At 36.2% G+C, this 23480-nt stretch overlaps 2 protein-coding genes across 4 annotated transcripts in view; one reads left to right on the top strand and one right to left on the bottom strand.

The window, feature by feature from the left end:
* Positions 1–98: 98 nt before the first annotated feature.
* On the bottom strand, positions 99–12519 carry clu (clusterin). Of its 2 annotated transcripts, XM_014977232.2 has the most exons (10): positions 12366–12519; positions 8023–8191; positions 7377–7525; positions 6104–6274; positions 5844–6014; positions 4365–4572; positions 3345–3485; positions 2235–2455; positions 1019–1209; positions 99–919 (listed from the first exon to the last, which is right to left on the bottom strand). In XM_014977232.2, exons 2-10 carry the CDS (start codon positions 8141–8143, stop codon positions 907–909), a joined length of 1386 nt encoding a protein of 461 aa, XP_014832718.2. In that variant the 5' UTR covers positions 8144–8191; positions 12366–12519; the 3' UTR covers positions 99–906. The 2 variants fall into 2 exon arrangements, with proteins under 2 accessions (XP_014832718.2, XP_087858045.1); XM_088001919.1 differs by lacking the exon at positions 99–919 and having other exon boundaries at positions 1015–1209.
* The window catches only part of scara3 (scavenger receptor class A, member 3), a 31726-nt gene continuing 18155 nt past the window's right edge, over positions 9910–23480 (top strand). The window contains exons 1-2 of one of the 2 annotated variants that reach the window (XM_088001918.1): positions 9910–9997; positions 21650–21702. In XM_088001918.1, coding sequence (XP_087858044.1) covers positions 21696–21702 — 7 coding nt within the window. In that variant the 5' untranslated portion in view covers positions 9910–9997; positions 21650–21695. Of the gene's footprint in view, positions 9998–21329; positions 21703–23480 lie in introns of those variants that run through there. The other variant, XM_088001917.1, reaches the window with a different exon arrangement.

Raw genomic sequence — 23480 nt, 5'->3', positions numbered from 1 at the left:
CTTTAATCCAGTGGCTGAAAATTTGTCATTCCTCTTAAATATTAAATGCTTTTGCTAAGAATCTGTTCAGAGAAGCAGAAACCATGTCAAAAACCAAATATGTTTTAGCACATTTTATTAAATGTCTTTATTGCTATCTTAAGAGCAGCTGAAAAGAAATCACTTAAAATTTTTAATCTGAAATTACTGAGTTAACTCACAAAAGTAACCACTTCGTCCTTTTTTAGAAACCTATCTGAGCACAGTAGCAATAAAGATCTGGAGCTTTTTCACAAAACCTTGATTAAGATGCGATTTTTCATTCATTCATAAAAGCAGTGATGCACTCAGCATCTCTAAACTACTCACCAGATAAGGTTATTTAAAATATTTAATCTTTCCATCCAGTGCTGTGCAATTCTTTTCATTTATTTAGCATCAAAATGCAGTAAAATGGCAATTAATTAAGAAATCAGACCCAGCTTCTCCTCTTATCCTGCATTTCTGTTTTTGTGAAACAGCCCCCAGATTTATACAAAGTCTCTAAAACACATGAACAGCAGAAGTAAATATGGACATTTATGTCCTACTAACACAGAAAGTATTGGCACGAAACACTTACTGTAGCATGGGCCTTGCTAGCTAGCATAAAATGTAAGGCCTTCCTGGATGTAGGAGGGACTACAGATAAACGTAGGACTGTTTTCTACTGAACATCTTCTCTTACAGCAGGACTAATGATACCGTAAACCTTACAGGTTTTACGTTGTCTTTCATTTTTATTTTTTGCAAAAGCAGCGCAGGACTGGAAGAGGAAGCTTGGGATCGGAGCGTTAGCTTTGGGAGCGTTAGCTTCCAGGTGTGTTTCCATGGATTCAGAGCGTTTTTCTCGTCGAAGACCCAGGCAGGCAGGAATGCAGCTGAAACTTATTTAGCGAGACTGAAAAAACGAAATGAAGAGAAATTAGAATTTTACAGGTGTGGATTTTCCATTTACTTTATAAAAAAAATAACATGTTGGTCAAGTCACGCCACTCACACGCTGGTTGCTTTGTAGCGGTCCAGCGCTTTCTGAGCCACCTCCTCGGAGAACTTCGGGTCGGTCCAGGGAATGTCGCCGCGCACGGTGACGTTCATGGGCGGAGAGTCAAACAGTTGCACGGTCACTTTGGTGTCAGCATCCTTCGTCTTTCCGCTTTGCCTCTCCTCGGTGTCGCCTTTGGAGATCACCTGCAGCACCAACAGAGCAAGGTGACATCTGGCTTTTCTTGTTTTTATCTTTACTGCAGATGAAACATGAGGCAGTTACCTCACCAATCAACTGGGAATATAATGAAATAGTGACTCAGGCAGAAAAAGACGGATTCGTGGTGCAGATTGGATTCAACTGGTGAACAAAATTGCAACCTTTGTTAAATTTTCAGCTGCACTGTGTCAAACCATCCAAACTCAGAAAATCCTGTTGCCCTCCTCACCTGTAGGGCGCGCTGCACCAAGAACTACTCAAGGAAACGACACAAAAATCTCAGAAGACATGCACACAACATTTGTCTTTGTAAAAAGTAAAAAAAAAAAAAAGAAAAAAAAAAGGATTTTAGTGGTTGTACGTCTTCGGCAAAAGACCACGAGCCATTTCTCCCGATAGCATTAGGCTAGCGCATTTATTTTGTTTGAATTTACCCAGAATGCCTTGCGCTGTAGTCCGCTGCCTGCTTTTGGAGCTTTCTCTGGTCCCAAACAAACTAGAACTTGACTTAAGTGGGCTAAACAGGCTGGTGTGAATGCTTCTTTAATGATAGAGCTGAACAAATCAATCAATAACGATATATATGGCTATTGGCATGTGACCAATTTCAGTAGATAATACGTCTGATAGTATTTTCAATAATTTCACTGAACTCTGATCCAGAATTTGCGCAGCATTCTCAGCATAGCTTAGCTAAGCAAAGTTGGTGGAATTAACTTTGGTTACCTAGCAACAACTTGTGGTTACCTAGCAACAACTTGTTGAGTAACATGCAGAGTGGCAGTTTAAGATTCCACCACTGTGGCTCATAACTGCTTTAAAATAAACATGGAATGAAAACTGGAAAAAACAGGAAATATTACACCACTAACTTGGGAGTATTTTACATATTTAAAACAAAAAAAACAAAGTATTGTCTTATAAACGTTGACTGACATGAAAGGCTTATATGGTGATGCATTTTTCAGCCATGTTGTCCTGCTTGATGAAGCATCAGAAAGCTCCATACCCCCTTTACGCTGAAGATGCCGTCCTTGGTGTTGTTTGCCAGGGAGGACACCCAGCCGAACTGCCTGTTAAGCATGTCGAGGAGGGAGGAGGTGTTGAACACGCGCTCCTCGAACCTCTTCAGGAGGGAGTTGTACTGCTGCGTGAAGCGTTCGGCCATGGCCAGCGCCTCCTCCAGCTCCTCCTTCAGCGGGCCCTCCAGGGGTCTGTTCCCAGAGCAGTCTGTGAGAGGATAAACAGGAAAAAATCAGCCAAAAACCATGGAAATTATTGGAGTTTTATTAAACCCTTTGTGAATTTTACTGATTTAAAACGAGATCCAGATGAGAAAACTGTTTTAGCTGCTGTTTATTATTGTAAATTTGTAGGAGTACTGATTTTGAGAATAGATTTCTATTTTTATTAAGTTTAGAAAAGGAAAGGCTTACATGGGCGGTGGCCCAGAGCGTCAATTCTTTTGGGCTGGACCCCACAGAATTTTTTTATTTTACTAAATTCCTCTTTTACAAAATTGCATATGGGAACTTTTAAAGGTATTTTAATGTGAATTTTATCCTATGCCTTTGTACTGTTTTATAATTTCTATAGTGTTGCTAATGTGCACCTTGATCTTCCTATGAAATTTTCCTTTCCCACCAAGTCATTATTGTAAATAAGAGTTTGTTAAAACTAACTCTCCTAGTTAAATAAATTATAAGAAGGAGTCATAGAACCATATCAGGTGAGTTGTAAAAGCATTTTGGGATTTTTGTGAATATAAACATTGAAATATTTAAAAATTATAAACTTGCACTAATTTTTTGAGTTCCTCCCCAGGACATAATTTGAGCGTACCATTATTAGTTAGTTTCATCAGTTTATATGTATAGAACCACCTATTAATGTATTGTAATTTGCATTTGTAATATTTTTTTCTTTAGTGGGTAGGGCACCAAAACAGTTTCCAGCCCAGGGCCCACATCCTTGTAAATCCGGCCCTGCTCAGGACCACAAATCCTAATTTTTGTGTTTTAACTTAAACACAAGTCATATTCAGCTCTAATTTCTGATTATTTAATGCAGATATTCCGATCTATTTACAGGTGTATTAAAAGTTTTGTCGTTTTCTCACCCAGATGCTGGATCTCTTTGCATTTCTCGCATTCGTTGCGGAACTTGATGCAGCCGGCCGAGTTGCGTCGGATCTCCCTGCAGGTCATCTTGCCGTTGCCGAAGGGCCTCGTGATAATCACGTCCTCGTTTACATTGCCGTCTGCAGCCGACAAACGCAGGGCAGATTTTAAAATGTCAGCAGTAAAGCTCAGCAACCTGACTTTTCGTTCATATTAGATAAACTTCTGAAGCTGACAGTGCAGTAGATCAAAACAAATATAAATAATTTTCAAAAACTGGACACTGCATGAACTAGTAGTAAAATATTTCACTAAATTTGAACAAGAAAACATAAAATGTGTATCTGACCTCCAATTTGAAGCTTCTTAGTCAAACTCATTTTAATTTTGAACCATATAAAGATCATGAATGGTCTTAAAGGGCCGGTTGTGCAAAACCCATTTACTAACAGTTGAAATATCAATAACAGACACCCATAAACTTTGTTGAAATTCTTTCAAACATTTTAAAAGGAAGAACCACAAAAACACCTAAAATGTTGGAAGGTTGATTTATGAATCTTAAATAATAAAAAGTATCAATATCAGTATCAGTAACGGCAATATTTGTTCCTGTATTTAGTTTATATTATATTAACACCAAAATGTTAATGGTACAGATAAGCAGTTCATATTTATAATATAAATATTTAGCTATTTGGTCGCCAGCTAAATAGATATCTGTTATCTGTTTAACTAAAACTAATATTTAACTAATAGCTATTATTTTTAGCTATCAGCTATTTAAATACAGCTAAATAGGTATATAAGAAATAATGAAGGGTTTAGTTAAATATCTTTGTAATAATTCATGAAAACTGTAGAAATAGAATAAAACTAGATTAACAAAACAATTTTGTTTCAGTTTATAATATCATTGTCTGCATCCTTTTTTATTTGAGTCCCTCCTACAGGAAAGCACATCGAAAACAATCTCTAGACCCTCCGTCCTTTCTGAGAACCAGCGTGTGAAAACGTACCTTCGTTTGGGGCGGCGTCGGAGTCCAGGTCCATCATAGAGTCCATCGGGCCGAACAGGTTCCTGCCCATTCCCATCATGGGGGAGAACAAGCTCCGGAAGTTGTGGAACGGATCGTGGAAAAGCAGGTGGATGCTTCTGGCGCGGCGAATGGCCGGAGCCAGGAAATTGGGAAAGAAGAAAACGGGAGGGTTGATGTGATCGGCAACCTGGAACGAACACAGGTTTTTGCTTAATTTTTGTGAATCTGGCAAATGCATTTCAGGTGAACTGAAACAAGGCTTCAATGGATTTCTTCTGACATGATCACAAATCTCTCCTGCACCTCTACACTGCAAAAACACAAAATCTTACCAAGTATTTTGTCTAGTTTCTGGTGCAAATATCTTAGTACACTTGAAATAAGAAAAACCTAACATACAAGTAACTTTCTGCAAGATGTAGGAGCTTGTTTAAGTAAAATTGTTTTAATATTGATTAAAAATTACTTGTTCCATCGGCAGATTATTTCACTTATAGTAAGACATTTTTATTATTTACTTAAAACAAGCGTCTGAATCTTGCTGAAGTTACTTTTTAGTTAGTTTAGTCGTTTTTCAAAAGTGTTCAGATATTTGCACAAGAAACAAAATTACTTGCTAAGATCAAATCTTCACTCAGTATCATTTTCTTGCGTTTTTGTGGGAAAAGTTACATTTTACGTTTTTCCAAAAGGTGCCTGGGTGGAAAAAATTAAATTGTATAATTTTAATTTTAGCTAAATGTTCCTGGCAGAAATTTTTCTCCTCTATGTTTAACAATTTTCCTTCCCAAATATTCAGGATTCCAACTTTACTTTTACTTTACTTTTTTTAATTTATTTTAATTTTTTAAAATAAATTTTGAACATTTATTTTAAAAAATAAATTAGATAACAGTAAATTAGATAACAAAATTTGTACATTTTTGCCAAACAAATAATTGTAAACTCAAATGTTGAGATTATTGTCAGAAACTTTCTCGGAAGACAACCTGAAAATTCATGAACTTCAAAAGTCAAAAATTTGCAAGAAAAAAAACTAAAAAAAACTTAGGTTAATGTCAGAAATTTTCTATAAAAAAAATAATGTCTGAGTTTAGAAGTAAAAAAAATTAACTTTGAGTTTGAAAAGTCAATTTTTTTCGACATTTCAAACTGAAATTTCCAAGTTTTCTCCAGAAAATTTCTGAGATTAATCTCAAATTTTCTGATTTTTTTTTTTCGGTGGAAATTTACTCCACTTATTTTTCTAATGCCCCCGTTGTACTACACTGTAAAACATTTTGTTCAACTAGTTTCTTTTTAATGTGGCACAGACATGACTTTGAATCTTATTGGTCATAAACTAATAAGACTGTTTCTATCAGGCAATGCATTACATTGATAAATATTGATAATTTCATATGTTGCCATTGGAGATCTGTATTCCTGTCTGTGTGATTCTGAGACATAAACAAGCACCTTCATGCTGTCTGAGAAGATGCTATCCACTCCGTCTGCCATCTCTGAGTATCTTTCTTCCAGGTTCCTGAACTCCTTGTTCTGCCGCTGGCCCTCCTGCTCCAGAGAGTCGATCCTCTCCCCGTTGATCCAGATGGAGAACGGAGACGTTCTGTTCAGCACATCCTCCAGCTGAACAGCCCAGAATAGCGGGTCAGACATTTTAACCTACCAACCCAACTAGTTTCAGTCTCACAGTGTTGATCTGTTAAGTGTCCAACCTGACGGCCAACCAGTCCGGATCCGCTGCTGCAGGTTCTGGAGTAATATTTGACGCAGGTCTTCTTCAGGCAGGGCTTGCACTCTTCCCACAGAGCCTTCATGGTGTCGTTGCAAACCTCCTCCTCCTTTGCCAGCTTGGCCTCCATTTCCTCAGCTACACGGATCGCCTCCTGCAGTGAAGGCGACTTGTTATGCTTCCTAGAACAGGTTAGGGTAGATCTACAGCCCAAACTAAACGTGATTGTTACATGTTTTACACAAAATCATTCTTGGATAATGAGATTTTAGTCTGGTCAACTCAATGTTTACACTCGCATGTGAAAATGGCATTTGAAAAGCATTAGCAGAGCCTCCTGCACAACCAACAAGAATGATGTGGTTTCTGGATGGCAAGCCAACAACTAAACACTTGTCTATTCCAGCAGCCATTGTATAGCGCATACAGCAGTAAAACCAGCTCACCAAACATGCTGGAACTAGAAGTCTATAAATAATATTGATACAAAGTCGGTATCTGTATCGGATCAATGCTGTAGCTTCAGATTCTCTCTTGATATTTTATTTTACTTTTGTTTTATATTTTTTGCACTTTGTTTATTTAGAGAACAATGTACTCAAAGTGTTTTGTCTTCTAAACTGTTTCTGTTAATAATATAAAAATCATATTAAAGTATTTTGTAGACACTTATAAACTTTATCGACATTCTGTCTTTTAAATAAAGGACATAATTTATTTAATTAATTTTAATTATTTTGGTTTTAACAAAATAATTGAAAGGAAAATCACAAAAACGCCTTAAGACCAGAGGCCTGATGATTGGTATTGGTAGAACCAGTTTTATGTTTACCTAGTATTGGAGCAATACTACAATATGCAGTATCACACAAATCTAGCTGGTGCTCTACTTAGGTTGCTAGGTAACGAGGCTGGGTTCCACCGGGGTTGCTAGGTAACGGCGCAGGGCCTGTGGAATGTGACTTAACACTAGTGGGATTTTTGAAACGGCTCATTTTCTAAACAAAAATATTAATTTATGACCAAAAAATGGATGGGTGGATTTTTTTAAGCGCTTAAACTATTTTTAGAAGCAGCAGAAACCCAAATGGAAGTAAAAAAGAAAAACAATAAAATATGAATGGCTGATAAGATGTAGTGGGCGTAATACTCCTCACTGAAAAGATATTTTAAGGAGGTGTTTTTGTTATTTTTAAAAATTAAGTCAAAAAGTCTGCTTGATAGGAAAGAAACTCCCCAGAAATTTGTCTCTTTACCTCTTTCTGCAGCTTCGTTTTCTCCAGATCATCCAAAAACTTCTTGTGGTCCTCGGAGGATTTCTGCATCACGGTCTTCATCTCCTTCACGCCATCGATGGCGTTTTCAATCTGTTTATCCAGATACTTCTCACCCTGGAGGGAAATCTCTGTGAACAACAACCAACATGCGAAATGTGTTCAACCTCTGACCTCGTGTGGATTTTATTTAAACCTCGTCCTGCTCTGGGCACCTTCAGCAATTTGGCTAGGTTGCCATCTAGTGGGCAGAAATGTCAAATACAGACTGCTAAAACATTATCTTTACTAATTATTTTTGTCTGGTTTCTAGTGCAAATATGTTGGTTGAGTTGAAATAAGAAAAGGGCCGCACAAAATCACTCTGAGGGCCACAATTGGCCCCCGGGCCACACTTTGGACTCCCTCATCCTTGTTTACCATAATATGAAAGTAATAATTTACAGCTATTTATTAGGACCAATCATTGATGCCAAGGAAATCAACTTTTACGCAGGTATTCAACATACATTTCACTAATCCAATAAATATATAGTATAAATATAACTTTTAAATTAAATATAAGTATTTAAAAGTAAAATTAGTCCGTTTTGGTAAATTAACATTAAAGTTAAATCTGTAAACGTACTGTTCAGTTCCTCAGTGGACGGAGGCAGGATGCAGTTGGCGGAGGCCAGAAAAAGGGCCAACAAAGCCAGTGTCTCTTTGGACCCCTTCTTCTTCTTCATCATCATCATCATCATTAACATCCTCTCTGACCCTCAGAGGGAGCAGGATATAATGAGAAAGAGAGAGACCTGGAAACAAATGTTATTTTTAATGCAAAGTGTCCCTTACCGCATTGAAAACATGGTGTAGTTACTCTAAGTCTCCAGCAGAGGGCGACCTGACAGAGACCTACGCAGCAGAAAAACGAGCTTTCTAAGTCAGCAAAGTATAAAAATAACTGATGCTTGATTTTATCTCGAGTTTCTGAGATGATGTGACCAAACTGACCTCTAATCAGCCCTTCCTGTGACTCCGACCAGGCTTGAAAAAGCATTACATAAGGAGAACAGCAGGGCCTTTCTCTGTTTACCATCTTCTTCTCCCTCTGATGTGTGCTTGGTCAGCTGCCCATTTATTAACAATGACAGATTCAGCAGAGCGAGGCTGTGTGTCTTTGCTTTTTCTCTCATATTCCTGCAGCTTTTTCAGTGCAGCTTCTTTTTGCATGCATGACTTTCTTTATTGCCTCCATCAGAACGAAAAACACACAGTAGAAATGCTCCTTTTTAAGACAACTGCACATTTTTAGAAACCCACAGTTACTTTTTCCAGCCTGGCACATGGTATTAACAAGGAAAATAAATAGTTTTATGATTATAATTGGTTTAAAAGCAGGACTGGTTGTTTTGCAAAACAGAATTCAACACTTCATTATCCTGCCTAAAGGTTGTTATTCCTTTACTCCCTCTTGTGCAGAACCTGTTCAAGAATATTACCTACAAATAGTCTTATTGTTTTGTAAAAATGCAATACAACTATTTGTCTTACTGCATTTACAGGCTAGAAGAAAAATATGGATTTGAAAGTGAGGAAACATTAAGTTTTGTGGCTGCAGGGATTAGTTTCCATTGCTTGGATAGAGCGTTGTTCCAGGACATTCTGCCATGCCGCTGTCAAATTTACACACACAGGAACCAGAGAGGAAAAAAATCTTTCATGCACAGGCAGCAGAACTTGGGAGACTAAAAATTTACACAAAAATGCACTTACTATTTCTCTTTCTTAAATTTCGGCTTTGTCGAAAAACATGAGTTTCTCAAAATTGGAGTTTTTCCATTAAGCAAATTTATTTTTGTAATTCCAATTTGAGCCTATGGTCAATGCTAGACACACAGCTATTGATAAAACTGGACGAAATACTAAAATCTGTGAGGAAATATTGAAAGTTCCTAACTTCTACCCTATTAAAAAGTTAGACGGTTGAAACTTAGACAGAGTTGGAAGCGCCAGCAGGTCAATTGATCCAAAAATATGTAAAACAAAATTGACAACTAGCTAACAACTTAGAATAGAATAGAATATACTTTATTGATCCCCAAAGGGAAATTGCTTATTTGTTGAAAGCTACTCCATCTTGGGTAATAAATACAAAGTTTGTAAAATATATATATACCTAACTTCTGGCCTGATCTGCCTGAACTCAACCTTACTGAAAATTTAAGAACAGGCAATGAACAACACCAGTTCTGCCAAGAAGAGTGGTCAAATATCCAGCCAGAAGTTTCCAGGAAACCTCTATATTGATCCCTTACTGGTGACGTCACTCTCATCTGCCATGATGGAAGTCAAAACAACCAATGCGCTCCTGCGAACCCCGTCAAAAAACGCACATCTGTAACCTAATATCACTTTTATTTAGTTGATTTCGCAGTAAAAATGGTCACAGGGTGCTGCGTGGTCGGCTGCACAAACAGGACTCATGGAAAGCAAACTTGTCATTTTATTGTATAACTTTTAACGAGGAAAAATGCGGCGGCGATGGATAGAAGCCGTCAATCACAATGACTGGCAGCCCTCGGTGTAACCGCGGATTTGCAGCGAACACTTTTTACAAGGTAAGAAAATTAACGTTGATATACTTTATAAGTAAGTATGATTAGAAATATATGAAATATTGCATTATGGCGAAGGTACCCGTCTAACCGTTGGTAACCATGGAGACAATGTTCCACCGTCATGTAGCCTAGCATGTATGGAAAAGGCTGGTTAGCGTCTCGTCTTCTGTACGTCTTTAATGCTGCTCCGGTTTAAGGGGAAACGCTGTTTATGACATAAATCATGTGGTGTGAATTCAGGGAGAGTCGGTAATTTGATCAACACGTCAGGGGGGAGAAGATATGGGTCGGTTTCTAAGCTAGCTATGTCCAACTTTTGTAAATACCTCCATCTGTGAGCCTGAACTAGGTGTGTTACGTTCACAGACAAATTAGCCTGACTTGAACAAGCAGAAGCCATGAAAAAAATGGCAAAAACAACTTTGGAAAACAACGTAAGTCGCTCTGTTTAATACTCCCTGTTTAATACTCCCGTCCCTCACTTCCGACGTCCATCATGGCGCCTCAAATGATAAATTGTTGCAAAGGGTCAATACATTTAAATTAGCCCTCTTAATTGTCGTTTTAAAAATCTATTAAGAGAATAGTTCAAAGCTTCTCAGTAACATTGTTTTTGCTCAATTTATGTAACCAAGTGCTGTGTTACTATTTTTTTCCACAGTCGTTTTCTCGCCCACGACCGTCTCAGGTTTCTATGGTAATGAGAAAAGTACAAAATGTGCAGCATGTTGTTGTTGCATAGGGTGACATTTAAATCTCTTCATTTGATACAAAATATACAAAAAAAAAAGATATTTTCAGTAACTTTTAGGCATAAACTCTAACTACATATTTCAGTTGCTTTCTTATTGATATCTTTGAATTGTGATATATTTTAGTACAGATGACAGAACATCTGTACTAAACATCTGTTTATGTGATTTGTTTAATCTGCAGTTGGAAAGGCACTGGGAATGTTCAAATCTCCCAGTTTCTTTACCCCGTTTGTCCATTCAGGACTTCAAACCAGTTCATTATTCACAAAATCATAAACCTCTTGCAAGAAAGAAGAAGTCTAATCAAAGAAACTGCTGCTGAAACCCAGTAAATGTTTATGGGACAGAAGCAGCAAAATTACACATCAAGGTGAAAAATGTTAAAATGCTGAAATAAAAGCTTAAAGCTTAAGCACCGTAACAATCACTAATATTTTTTTCCGACTTGCAGCTGCAGCCGTTCTGGTTGCACAATCAAAATACCGACACTCTTCCGCTCCAGATGTTGCCTCCAAGGTCTTCTAGAAAGTTCATCTTAACCTTTAAAACACCACCACAGCACTGAACAGGAACTTTAAATTCACAAGTTTCCTCAGGAAACAAGAAATAACTTTATTTATCCTGATAAAACAGTTTGTTAGTTTTAGAGGAAACTCGGTCTAGTTGAACCATTTCTCTCATAAGTGTTAAAAAAAAGGATGATAAAATAAGATGTCTTAGGGGAAAAAAAATTACTAATAATGTATTGCTATCAAAGGTAAAATGTGACTTACTTAAATTTCAAACTTAAAGTTGCACTAGTTAAACCTGATTTCATGTTTTAATACATACTTTCCATGCAATGCTACTTAAATTGAAGGATTAGTTTTGCCATTATTAAATTTTTATGTCATAATTCACTTTAAAATGTAGTTGCATTATAAAATAAAAAAGCCAAGAGTTTGTTTTGGTTTTTGCTTTTAATTTATATATGGGTTCACGTTCTCATCCTGGTGATACTTGTTTAAGAAATAAGAATCTAGTAATCCTGTAAGATCTGAGCTCCATTTTATTAAAAAAAAAAAAAGGGACAGCAGCAGATGTGCCCTCATTTCCACCTTATTTTAATGCTTTGGGGATTTGTGCACCCTGAGGATGTACTTCTTATAGAGTAACCGAGAACAGGGTCACGTCTTATCAAGAAAATATGACGACTGTTTGCACACAAGGCTGGGATACATTGTAGCAAAAGAAAACTGATACCATCCTTTGTTATCTCTCCGAATGCAACTTTGAAAAGAAAAATATCTAAAATGTTTGATGTTTATACTCTAAATGACCTTCTAAAGGCTACATTACAGGTAAATCAACAACAGGGTGACGTCATCTGCTCTAATCCCGTTGTTTTTATCCAGAGATGCAGGTCACACCCACAATTATATGTGCAGACATAAAGTCAGCATTTTTACACCAAACTACAGATTAAGCCTTAGGAAAACTGTTGCACAATTCTTTTCTAACTGAATGCAACAAAACAGCACCAAGTAGGATGTAATGTTTAAGAACAACAGACATCGTGCAGTGCAGTAGTTTGCTGCAGACTCATGAAATGCCTGAAAGCCTCTCGGACTCACCTGTGTTGGTAGTTTTGCTGGGACTGTGCCGCCTCTGAAGCTGCAGCAGCAACAGCGCTGCAGCCCGTATTTATATCCAACCCGGATAACGGGACTGTGCAGACATGTGATTCAGAGAGAAAGCACGCTGCTGCAGCATCCTCTGCGTCAAAAACCCCCAGGAGAGAGCACACTTCCTGCAGAACCCTTCAAAATAAAACTCCAGTGTTTTATAATTTGGGTCAACAGAAGGGAAATTTAGTAAATTTCTTTGTAAAATGTTTGACTTATAATTAATTTTTTTTAAATATATGTTTCAAATTGTAATTATATATATGTAGGATTGTTGCCATGTTTATCCTAGAATTTTAAAAAACAAAATTAATCTCAGTTGGGGTTTTTTTTTTATCTACATTGGCCCTAAGAAAATTTTGTAACAAACTGAGATTATAATGTGTAACAGTTGTTGGTGGAAACAGCCTAAATTAAACTCTGTTTTCTTTCTTATCACTGTGACTATACCTTCTAAACTCTGATGTACAAATAATACTAAGTTTAAATTGAAAATCAAAGTATTAACCATATTGTCATTTTAATACATGATAAATATGAGCCCAGAAAAATTGAGGCAAAACAGCAAACATCTAACTTAAGTTGTTTCAATATATAATTTCCACAAAAATTGATATTTAATTAGCTGTTTTCATATTACAAACAATACAAGGTGATTCCTCCACATAAATAAAACACAAATGATAATTTTAATAAAGTAACTGTGAAGGAATAATATTTGACTGTAATACTAATAAAGTCCATCCTAATAATTATTATGAGCTATTTTTCAAAATCAGGTATTTTCTGCCAATATGTTTGAATTCCTCTTTGATAAAACGCCCCATTCAGACTAAACCAAGCTTTTATTTTGAAATGTAAGTTCCTTTTCCTGTACCTACGGCATCTATCTCCAGCGACTTGACAGACATGAAGCTTGAGGACGTTTCCAGAAGTTTTTTTAGATTTATTGGCAGGAGCTGATGCTGCTGAGCAGCGAGACAAAACATCTGATTCACTCTGACTCATCATTTAAAAAACGTTTCTGTTTTCTTCTCACTCCACTTTAAACAGGCTGTTTCAGTGTTTTACACAGTGAAAATATGCAATATTTATTCATATATTTGACATGCAGCACAAATAAAAAGAGCTTTGCTGGTAATTCACAAATATTATGCAGTTTTATAATGTTAGAATTTAATATAACAGGAATGTTTTTCTACTCAGTATATATTAGAAAAAAATTATAATAAAGAAAATGCATCAAAGAAAGAAGAAATCTGTTAAAAATGGATACAGATCAATTATAACTTGAAAATTACATGTGGTAAAAACACATTTTGTTTTAAAACATATTTTTTATTAGTTTGATATAATATTAAAATCCTAAATGTCATGTTTTTGTTCATCATAAATCATCATAAATAACAGAAATTAAGTTTTTAAAACATCATCTTGTTTAATTTATTCATATATTGTATTACTAAAATAAATTAACTTTTCAATATTTTTCTAACTTATTAAATACAGGAGGCACTGGTAAACAAATATATTGATTATTTATCATATTTATTAATATATTTTACATTTTAATATGATTTTTGAAAAGTTCAAAATGTTTTCCCAGGCAGATGTCATGCTATGATTTTCTGTTTTATGTAAGCAGGTAAACGCACCCAAAAATAATTTACATGTACAGAAACATATTAGAAGAGAGGAAAACAGAAAATATATATTCACTTCAGTAACAACAAGAATAGTTTTTAAAAGCCAATTGGGGAGTAAACACACTGCTCACAGGAAGTGACATAAATATGTTTAAATAGTTGCTCTATAAATGAGCAAAAATATTTAAACCTATTGTTAATTGTGACACATCTGTTCATAGACTCCTGAAAACAACGTGAACAGAAGAAGCTAATAACAATAATAATAACTGAAGTACTTTGAGTCCTATTTTCAAATGTCTCTGGAAGGTTTTTTAGGTTTAGGACAAAATAAATGGAAGCAATGATGTGTTAAAATACAAAACGGAGGCACATTCCTACCAGCTGATTACTAGTTGTTGTAGCTGTCTCTTTAAGGAGGGGGAAAAATCCTTTAATTCAAATAACCACCACATTCAGGCTGTGTCATCCCACAGGCTGGACTTTCCTGTAAATAACACACCAGTACGGGTGAACACACACAGATAACAAAGCAACACATTGTTTCACAATGTGTCAGCTGCAGTCATGTTTCTGCACAGCTGGGATCTGTGGTTCAGAAGCTCATTGCCACGGATCCATGATTGTATATTTAAGCTTTAATGCTGATTCTGCACAACATGTGTAACCTCTGTTCGTCTCAGATCCAGTAGGTTGACAGACACACTCACGTTCAGTGGATTTGTCCTAACAAATGAGGAACTCAAGTTGGTGGTTTCTGCCCTTGTTTCACAATGTGTCGGCTCCAGTCGTGTTTTGGGTTATTTAATACAATAAATAACCCAAAAACAAACTACAAAGCAATAGCTCCCAATGAGCAGTTTGTCACAGTTAACTTTAGCAGCAGTTAACATGTGTAACTGCAAAATGCACAACATTAATAATAATAATAACTGGTAAAAAGGTAAACAAATTTTTTTATCATGAAACACTGTATATGATTAAATTGGTCTAAAGTATAATACTTGTAAAGAAAACACAGAGCTGATCCTGATGGCACAGTTACAGAACAGCAAAAGAAAAAGGGGGCGGAGCTGTCTGTTACTGGTTGCTATGGTAACCACCAACCGTCAAGAGTGTTGTGATCTGTGTTTTTCTGTGTAGTTATTTTGAGATTTTCTGTGTTAAATCCTGTTTCCCTGTGAGTCTCTGTCCTGTCGTCCCCGTTGATTGCTTCCAGGTGTGTCTCATTCCTTGATTACTCTCCCTGTGTATTTAAGTCCACCTGTTGTCTTTGGGTTCGTTCACACTGCAGCCTGAAGTGACTCAATTCCGATTTTTTGGCAATTCCGACTTTTTTGCCAGGTCCGTTCACACTGCCAGTAAATGCGACCTGTATGCGTTCTGCAGTGTAAACGGGCAAACGACCTGAAAGTGTCCCGCATGCGCAGTAGAGGGCGCAATAGCGTCAGCGTTCTCAGTGTTCTGCCAACCGCCATAAAAAGAAGAAGAAGTGCTCAATGTTTGCGGAAGTAAACATGGAGGCTAACGGTGGAGCTTAGCTTACATATTTGAAGTTGTTATCCGGCCGGAGCAACATATTAACAACTTAATCCTCATATATTCCGTCATGGTTGTTGTTTTTCTTCCCACTTGCGCGTATCAGGACGCAGAATAGTGAGATTTGTTGAGAAATAGTGACGTTCAGTTTGGATGAATACGACCTGAATGTTAGGTCGCATTTGAATCGGATACATATCGGATATGGGTCAGATTCGAAAAAGAATCCGACCTGTGCTGTTCACACTGCCTTTAAAAGATCGGATACAGGTTGCATTACGTCAAAAAAATCGGAATTGAGTCACTTCAGGCTGCAGTGTGAACGCACCCTTTGTCTCTTGCCAGATCCTAGTCGTGTGTACCAGTCTGTTTCTCTGCGTCCTTTGTGCTCCCCATTGTTCTGTACCTCGACATTTAACGTTAAATTTATCATCATCGTCATCCTGGGTCCTCCCTGCGTTCTCCCTCACCACTTCAAATCTTGACAAAGAGCAGCGTAACGGAACGTAAAACGCCAAGAAATGTGTAGGAGCCATTAATCCTTTTTGGTGTTTATCGCCACCAGGGGGCATCTTTAATTTTGAGTTCTGAGTGTCTGATGGGGGGATGGGTTATTTAAGGTCAATCGTGATTCTGTTCAGGTGTTGTTAATAGGTAGAGGCAAACAGTTTTCTACTGTGCTTGGTTTGAATGTATGTCGAATTTATGTGGATCTTAAGGAAAACAGTAAGACAATGGACATTGTACTGAAAATAAATGACTTTATTTTATGTCAAACGGAAGATTGGCGAGCGCACTTAAAACCAATGCCTTTCAACAACAACCACCAGTAGCCTAAAATATAGGATTTTAGCCGCTACAAAATGTTTGGAGAAACACCTTCTTGATGTAACAAAATACATTCAAAGAATAAATAGACAAAGTTTGACAAACTTTATTTATTTTTGGTTCCCTCATCTTTTTAAAGGCAAAATGTAAGAAAAATAGAAATAAAACAAAGTTAAAATCCAATAAACTGTAGATAGTGGAATATTACGGAAGAAGATTGGGGCCAAAAAAGGAATGAAAGGCAGAATTCTGAAATAAAACTCAGATTTTTTTTGTGTGTGTTCCTTATCCTCCTCAGTGGAATACACCTGACTGAATTTATAATTTATAACTGAAAGTATAATAAATGTTTCACTTATAAAAAATGTTAAAAAACCTGGATAATTTTCCTTCCACTTTATAATTATGCTCTACTCCATGTTGCCTGTCATGTAAAATACCTCAAAAATCCATTGAAGTTTGTGGTTGTAACTCGAAAATATGTGAAAAAGTTCAATATGTTCAAGTATATTTGAGAGGGAGTTTTCCTTATTTCACAAGTGCATTTATGGAGATATCCTTCCACACAAAAGATTGTTTCTTTCACATATTGTTACACAATATAAATTAAGATTATGTAATGCTAAATGTTGGGAAACAAAAGTCATTTGCTCTTGCACAGTGATTACAAGAAACAAAGTACTTTTTAACATTATTTTACAAACTTAAAGCATCATATTCGTGTTTCTTGATGAACTAATTTTTAAAAACTTAGTTTAATTGTAACTGTGTCCGAAAGCTGCAACAGTGGCTGTGTGTTTTTTCTAAGAACATGCTACATGAGTCAGTGTTGCTCATATTTTCCGACTGTGGAATGAGCCAAATGCACGTAGTTAACAGAGAGGCGGTTCAGGAAAATGTTTTTCGATGAGCTGCTTGTAAAGTGAAATATCTGTGCAAAAAGAACCGTTTCTTTGGCATTAACGCTGTTGTTTTGCCACAAATGCTCTGCTGAAGTGGATCATTATCTGTTTGTTATACTTGCTCCTTTTCAATGTTTTTGCAGAGAAATGAACAACTGAACAAGCTTGTAGATTTGATCACGAATTCAGGGTAAAAAAAAAATTCAATGTTTGGCAGCGCTATACACCACTTTACCACCAGGTGGCAGAAAATCCATTCTTGAAAATTCTCATTTTAACTTATTTAATGTTCATATTTCCTCTCACTGTCACTTGGAGTATATTCAGATAAATAATACATACTCAGATTGAGTTTTTATTCCTAATTTGATCTGTTGCTTTAATCTGTAATTTTAGTTAGGCTGAAATGGAAGAAATGTATTTTCTCATATATATATATATATATATATATATATATATATATATATAACTAAATGACTGAAACCTTACACTGAAAGCATACCAAATTATTAAATGTTTTGTTTAACTTGGAGTGTCAAAGATAAATAATATGTTTTTTTTATTTATGTTTATTAGCTATATTCATAAAGAAATATCGGGTTATAATCAATCTGATGTTGAGTTTTTGTTGAAATAAATGGTGCCGCAGTTAAAGCTGGATCTCAGTGTTGGCGTCTCTGTGTTTCTTTTTTTTTGGCTAGATTTTGAGTGTGTGGAAATGTTTGTGTTGTGATCACAACAGATCAGTTGCTTTCTGTTTTTAGTCCGGTGTTAATGACTCACCCGTTTAGCTTGTGGTTGTTTGTGACAACACTGAGCTCCACTTTATATTTGCTTCAGGTCAAGATGTGTTTAGGACTTAAGATCCATGTGACTTTCACCACAATTCAGTGATATTTTTGACAAGTTTTGCTCATGTTTTTACATAAATATAGCTTTTTTATAGCACTTTCTGAGTCTATGTTTGCATGCAATGTTTGCACACTTTTTAATGTTGAGAAACTCAATTTAGTTGTAAAATAATGAAATGAATTCTGCAGAATACAGATTCTTGTTCTCTCTTCTAGCACCTCCTGCAGACTAATTCTATTTCAGTCTTTCTCTGTCAAAAATCCAAGATTTTTAGGCTTTATTACACTTTCTCCCAGTTTACAAGGTGATAAAGGGTGTTTAAAAATACAGAAAATAAAGCATACTTGAATTAAAAACAAACAAATTAAAACTCCATGACAGTGGTTTTAATGTTCGGTTTTATGCCTCAAAGGACAAATTGTGCTTTTTTTTTTTTACACAATGTAACAACCAGCTGAAACACACTGCAAAAACACAAAATCTTACCAAGTGCTTTTGGTTTAGTTTCTAATGCAAATATCTTAGTACAGTTTAAATAAGATAAATTGTACTTTTAAACAAGAAACAGAAGATTGTTTTAAGTAAATAATTCCATAATATTTTACACAGTTAACATGTGTAAAATTAAACATAGCTAAAATGGAGAACATTAATAATAACAGTTAAAAACGTATACAAAACACATCAAAATTACTCGTGTAACGATGTATAAAATTAAATTTGTCTATAGTATAATGTTTGTAAAGAAAACAGAGCTACAGCACAGTTACAAACAGCAACTGTAAAAAGGGGGCGGAGCTGTCGGTTACTGGTTGCTATGGTAACCACCAACCGTCAAGAGCAGCGAAAAACGTAAAACACCAATAAACGTCTGACTGGAGAAACAACGTCTTAACTAAACAAAAGAGATTTAAAGAATAAATAAGCAAATTTGGACAAACTTAACATCTATAATATTGTTTAATGAAAACTGTCAGAGTTTTTATTAAACAATAATGAAAACTTTTACTGGGAGGTTTTAATGTAGCTATACGATATGATTTGTTTTATTCTGTTTTGTGGTATTTGTTCTTCATTCTGATTTACAGCATCATTATCTATTTTTTTGTTATTTTCTATTCTTACCTGAGCACACTCAGTTACATACAAGTCGCACATGAAGGACATATGCAGATTATTTGTATGTATGTTAAGAAGTCTAACATATGAATTTATGAATGTTTGGGTTTAAGGTCGTCATTGTATGTTGAGGCTACGTCATGATATTTGCAAACTCGTCATTCACGCCAATAGATATGTAAATAAATGTAAAATGATTTGTTGTTCAGCAACAGCTAACTGCAATAAAGCTAATTATCTATTCAGTGAATGAAAGTTTGTGTTGTTTCACCTAAAAATGTTGTTAGATGTGGAAAAGCTTTTGAAAAAACTTGGTTTGTTTGCTTCTAACAAAATGGCATCAAAGCTTTGCAGTCCAAGCACCACTGAGGCTCAGATTCCAACATTTACAAGGGATTCTGGGATCAATTTGAATGAAATCTGTGTCACTTCGGGAATGCAGATCTATTAGTCTGCTGGAATGTGTGCAAACAAAGCAGCTCCAGAAACGTCAAGTTGTAATCAAAAGCTAGAGGCTTTATAATTAAAGCCAGGCAGAGAAATGTTGGTCATTAAATTCCCTCATGGATTCCCAGTTTTTAGAAACTCAACTCAAAATGGTTGTACTTATTTAACAAAGCAAAAGAGGCCAGATAGTTTAATTACTCTGACTACACAAAGTCCTTACATTATTGTATTTAGCTGAGGACCCTGGTGAATTTCTGCTTCAGTAAAAAGTTTGTTTGAATTGTGTTGAACTGTTCCTTTAGATTTGTCTAAAGGGATTTTTTGTCTTTCAGGATGTTTATGTTGTAGTTTATAAAGAAGCTAATAAATTGGATGTTAATTATTAGAGCATGAACAATGCAGCTCCGCATTTTATTAATGAAAATGTGTTAAACATCTAAATGACAAAAAATAACTAAATTTATGCAAACAATTTCAATGATGCCACGTTTGCCCTGAACTCAAAGTTTGAAAAAGGTTGATAATTTTAGACTTTTGAAACTTTCACGATTGTATTTTAGTGATGTCTGATCACAACACAAAGGTTGTTACTAAAGAAATACTCCAATTTAATTCAGCTTTTTGTGACCATTCAATGAATAAAAACTTTTGAAATGGAAAACTTTAAGAGTACAATGTATTTTAATGTTCAAGAAAAGATCTTAACCAGATTTTAAATTGTGCTGGAGAAAAGTGGGATTTCTTTATTTTGTTTTTAACAAACTTGAAGCAAACAGAAACTGATTTAAAAACATTTTCTTTTGCCTGATTTTATTGTATTTATTTTTTTGTCATTTTGGTCCTTAAAATACCAAAATTTCCACTTGCCTTTATAATTTGGTCCGTCTGATGACATCATTTTTAAATATTAAATGATTGAGCATTTCTTCAGTTAGTAATTTTACCAAATACTTTTTTTACTTCTGGATGTCTACTTTTCAAAAATGCGTTGGAGTCGTGCTGCTCTTTTTGGGTTCTCCACCCACCTCTGATTTCGTGTTTAACAAACTGGGAGCAAACATTTCCAAACTGTTTCACTGACGTATTACAGCAAAAGAAAGAAATGAGTGGAAGTGAGAAGTGGCCAGACGGCCGGTGAAGCTGCTTCGTCAGCCGCCCGGCCGGATGTGAGCGTACGTCGGTGCGGGAATAACACCTGCCAGTATTCCAACACGCCGGGAGCGGAGGCAACCTGAGAAGAGTGGTACCATGCAGGGATAATCGCTTAGACATGTGTCACCCTGTGTGTGCGTGTGTGTGTGCACACGCGTGTTCACAGAAGCCCTTTTTTTCCATCACAGAGGCCAAGGCCGCGGGTTTTCAAGGTGCTCACCCTGCAACATTTGTTAGCAATTAGCCTCGGCCACAAACCTGACTTTCAACAAAACACATGGACCCTCCCTGTTCTCCTCCCACTCCCATTCTTTCACCCTGTCCCCTTTCTGCTCCCTCCCTTCTTCTCTACTTCCTTTGTTCCCCTCCCACATTTCTCTCTTTCTCTCTGTTCACTCCTTGTTTTTATTAAACTACTCTTCTTTTTTCGCTCTCCTTCCCTCCTCTTCAGTAGTTGCTCAGGGAGTTTGTGTTTTCAGACTCTGAACACATGCTCAGACGTTAGAGCAGCCTTTATCCATTTTATTTTAAAAAATGAAAACGATTTAACTTGTATGCATTAATATTTTTTTAATTAGGAATACTTTTATCCAGTTTGGATGCAGATGAACGCCTCTTTTCATGTTTTTTGCATAAATGCACTTTGGGACGTTTAAGTTGCATGTTTGGGAATACAAATGAGCACAAATTTGTTGGATAAAAGGTAAAAAAAGGACGACATTTTCATCATCCTCATCCTTGTCCTCAGGCAAACTGGAACAGCATCACCTGGCAGGCATCCAAGGACAGAAACCATGAAAGGTAAAGCTGCTCTTTTTCCTCTTTTTTTTATTAAACTTTGGTGGGATTTCTTTGTTAATCGTGTTAAGAGAAGCCATGTTTGTCACTGTGGGATGCAGGTCAGCACCTGCACTGGGCACCAGCCAACATGTGCTTCTCATCAGCACCGAAACTTGGCAGCTTGTATCCTGAGAAAGTGTGCAGTTGTTGTAGTTGGACATGACTCTTATATCCGTCAGCTTTAAAACTGTGTGTGAGTGCAAAACACGGCAGTTTCTGCAGAGCACAAAATCTGCTTTTCCTCTGCCAGATTCCCACAAACTGAGTTAGTGTTCCTCCCAAAACGTGGGCGAGTGAATTTAGGTGTGTTTTATCACAACAGGGCATGAAAGAAGAACCTGCAGTGGCTTTGAAATGTGCTGACGTTCTTATAAGACACACGGTCTTACAGTACAAGAACAAAAATGCTAAATAAGGCAAGAAATTAGTAATTTATCTTAAATTTTTTTGACCTGTTTAGGCCATGATCAAAGGGTTCTTAAAGGGGATGTATTGTAGAAAATTTGCATTTTGCATGTGTTTGTACTTCCATTTGGGTCTCAACTGCTCCTAAAAGCAACCCAAGTCCTTTAAAAAAAAAATCAGACAACAATTCTTTGGCAATAAGTTACTGTTTTTTGGTGTCTAGAAAATGAGCCATTTAAAAAAAAAAAATCAAATGTAACGTCACAAATCAGTGACTGCCACTCACCTATCAACCCCAGCAAAGTCTGTCTCGTTCCCTAGCAACTCCAGTGGAGTTCCGCCATCTAACATTGTACAGCTAACCCAATTGAGCTGTACAATGGCTGCTGGAAAATACAAGTTGTTTTGTTCTTGACTTAATAAATGTTAAAACATGCAAAAATGCATCAAATCTATCTCCTGGCTCATTGTTAATGATAATAATTAAGTACACCATTGGAGGAGCTTTGGCAGTTTGCTGGTTGGGTTACAAATTAACACCTTACGAAGCTAAAAACACATCAACAGTGACCCCAGAGCAGCAAATATTTCTACCTGTCAATTTGGAAGGAGTTATAAAAACATTTTCAAACATTTTGAAGCCCCATCAGAAGATCAGTCACCAGTGGAAGGCACCAATAGGAGGTGGTATCCTCCTGGAAAGCTAAACTTTTTAACCTGTAGCATGTTAATTATTAGTGTTCATGACAGGACAGTTAAAAAAAGACTGAACAAGTAAGTGATGTTTGCAGAAGTTACCAAGAAAAAATTTAATCTGAATCAACCACAAAAACAAAATACTTTGGACAAATGAGACTTTAACTATCTGAACTCAACTATCCAGATTCTTTCGCTGCTATCCACAGTGGTTTGCTTGAAAAAAATGATAACATGCGGAGAATGATTCACAACAACTTTACTTGAGAAAGCATTTAATCAATCTGCACAAGAATCTTAAGACTGAGCCCAAAATGCCTGGCAAACAATTCCTGCACGTTGTTCTGGAAAATGTTGTCTAGTTTTTCCTATTTGGTTTGCATTCTCTGAAATCACAAACAGATCCACGATCTTGCTGAATTAATTTGCATGTGAAAGACAAAGTGGTTCATAATGGGATGTCTGTGGCTGCATATTTATTGCAGAACAATGATTTCAAACGGGGTATTGAGTTGATTAATGTATATGAAAGTGTCAACAAGAAACAAATTCCAAGTAAAAAGGCAAAAATTGAAGTCTTAAAATGACTCAGTCGAAGTCCAGACCTCAACTTGATTGAAATGCTGTGGAATGAGCTT

Source organism: Poecilia mexicana, unplaced genomic scaffold (genome assembly GCF_051168715.1).
Source record: "Poecilia mexicana isolate PSO_F unplaced genomic scaffold, ASM5116871v1 scaffold_21, whole genome shotgun sequence".
NCBI classification, from domain to species: domain Eukaryota; kingdom Metazoa; phylum Chordata; class Actinopteri; order Cyprinodontiformes; family Poeciliidae; genus Poecilia; species Poecilia mexicana.
The sequence above is the reverse complement of the archived record's forward strand: the minus strand, read 5'-3'. Positions and strand labels throughout refer to the sequence as shown.

What these genes read in the sequence shown, in the direction of transcription:
- clu (XM_014977232.2), bottom strand. Translation starts at nt 8,143, where the DNA reads ATGTTAATGATGATGATGATGATGAAGAAGAAGAAGGGGTCCAAAGAG. An exon ending in AAACGAAGCTGCAGAAAGAG is followed by an intron (nt 6,275 to 7,376) that starts GTAAAGAGACAA and finishes CCTTCACTGCAG; the next exon opens with GAGGCGATCCGTGTAGCTGA. An exon ending in CGACGCCGCCCCAAACGAAG is followed by an intron (nt 3,486 to 4,364) that starts GTACGTTTTCAC and finishes TGTCGGCTGCAG; the next exon opens with ACGGCAATGTAAACGAGGAC.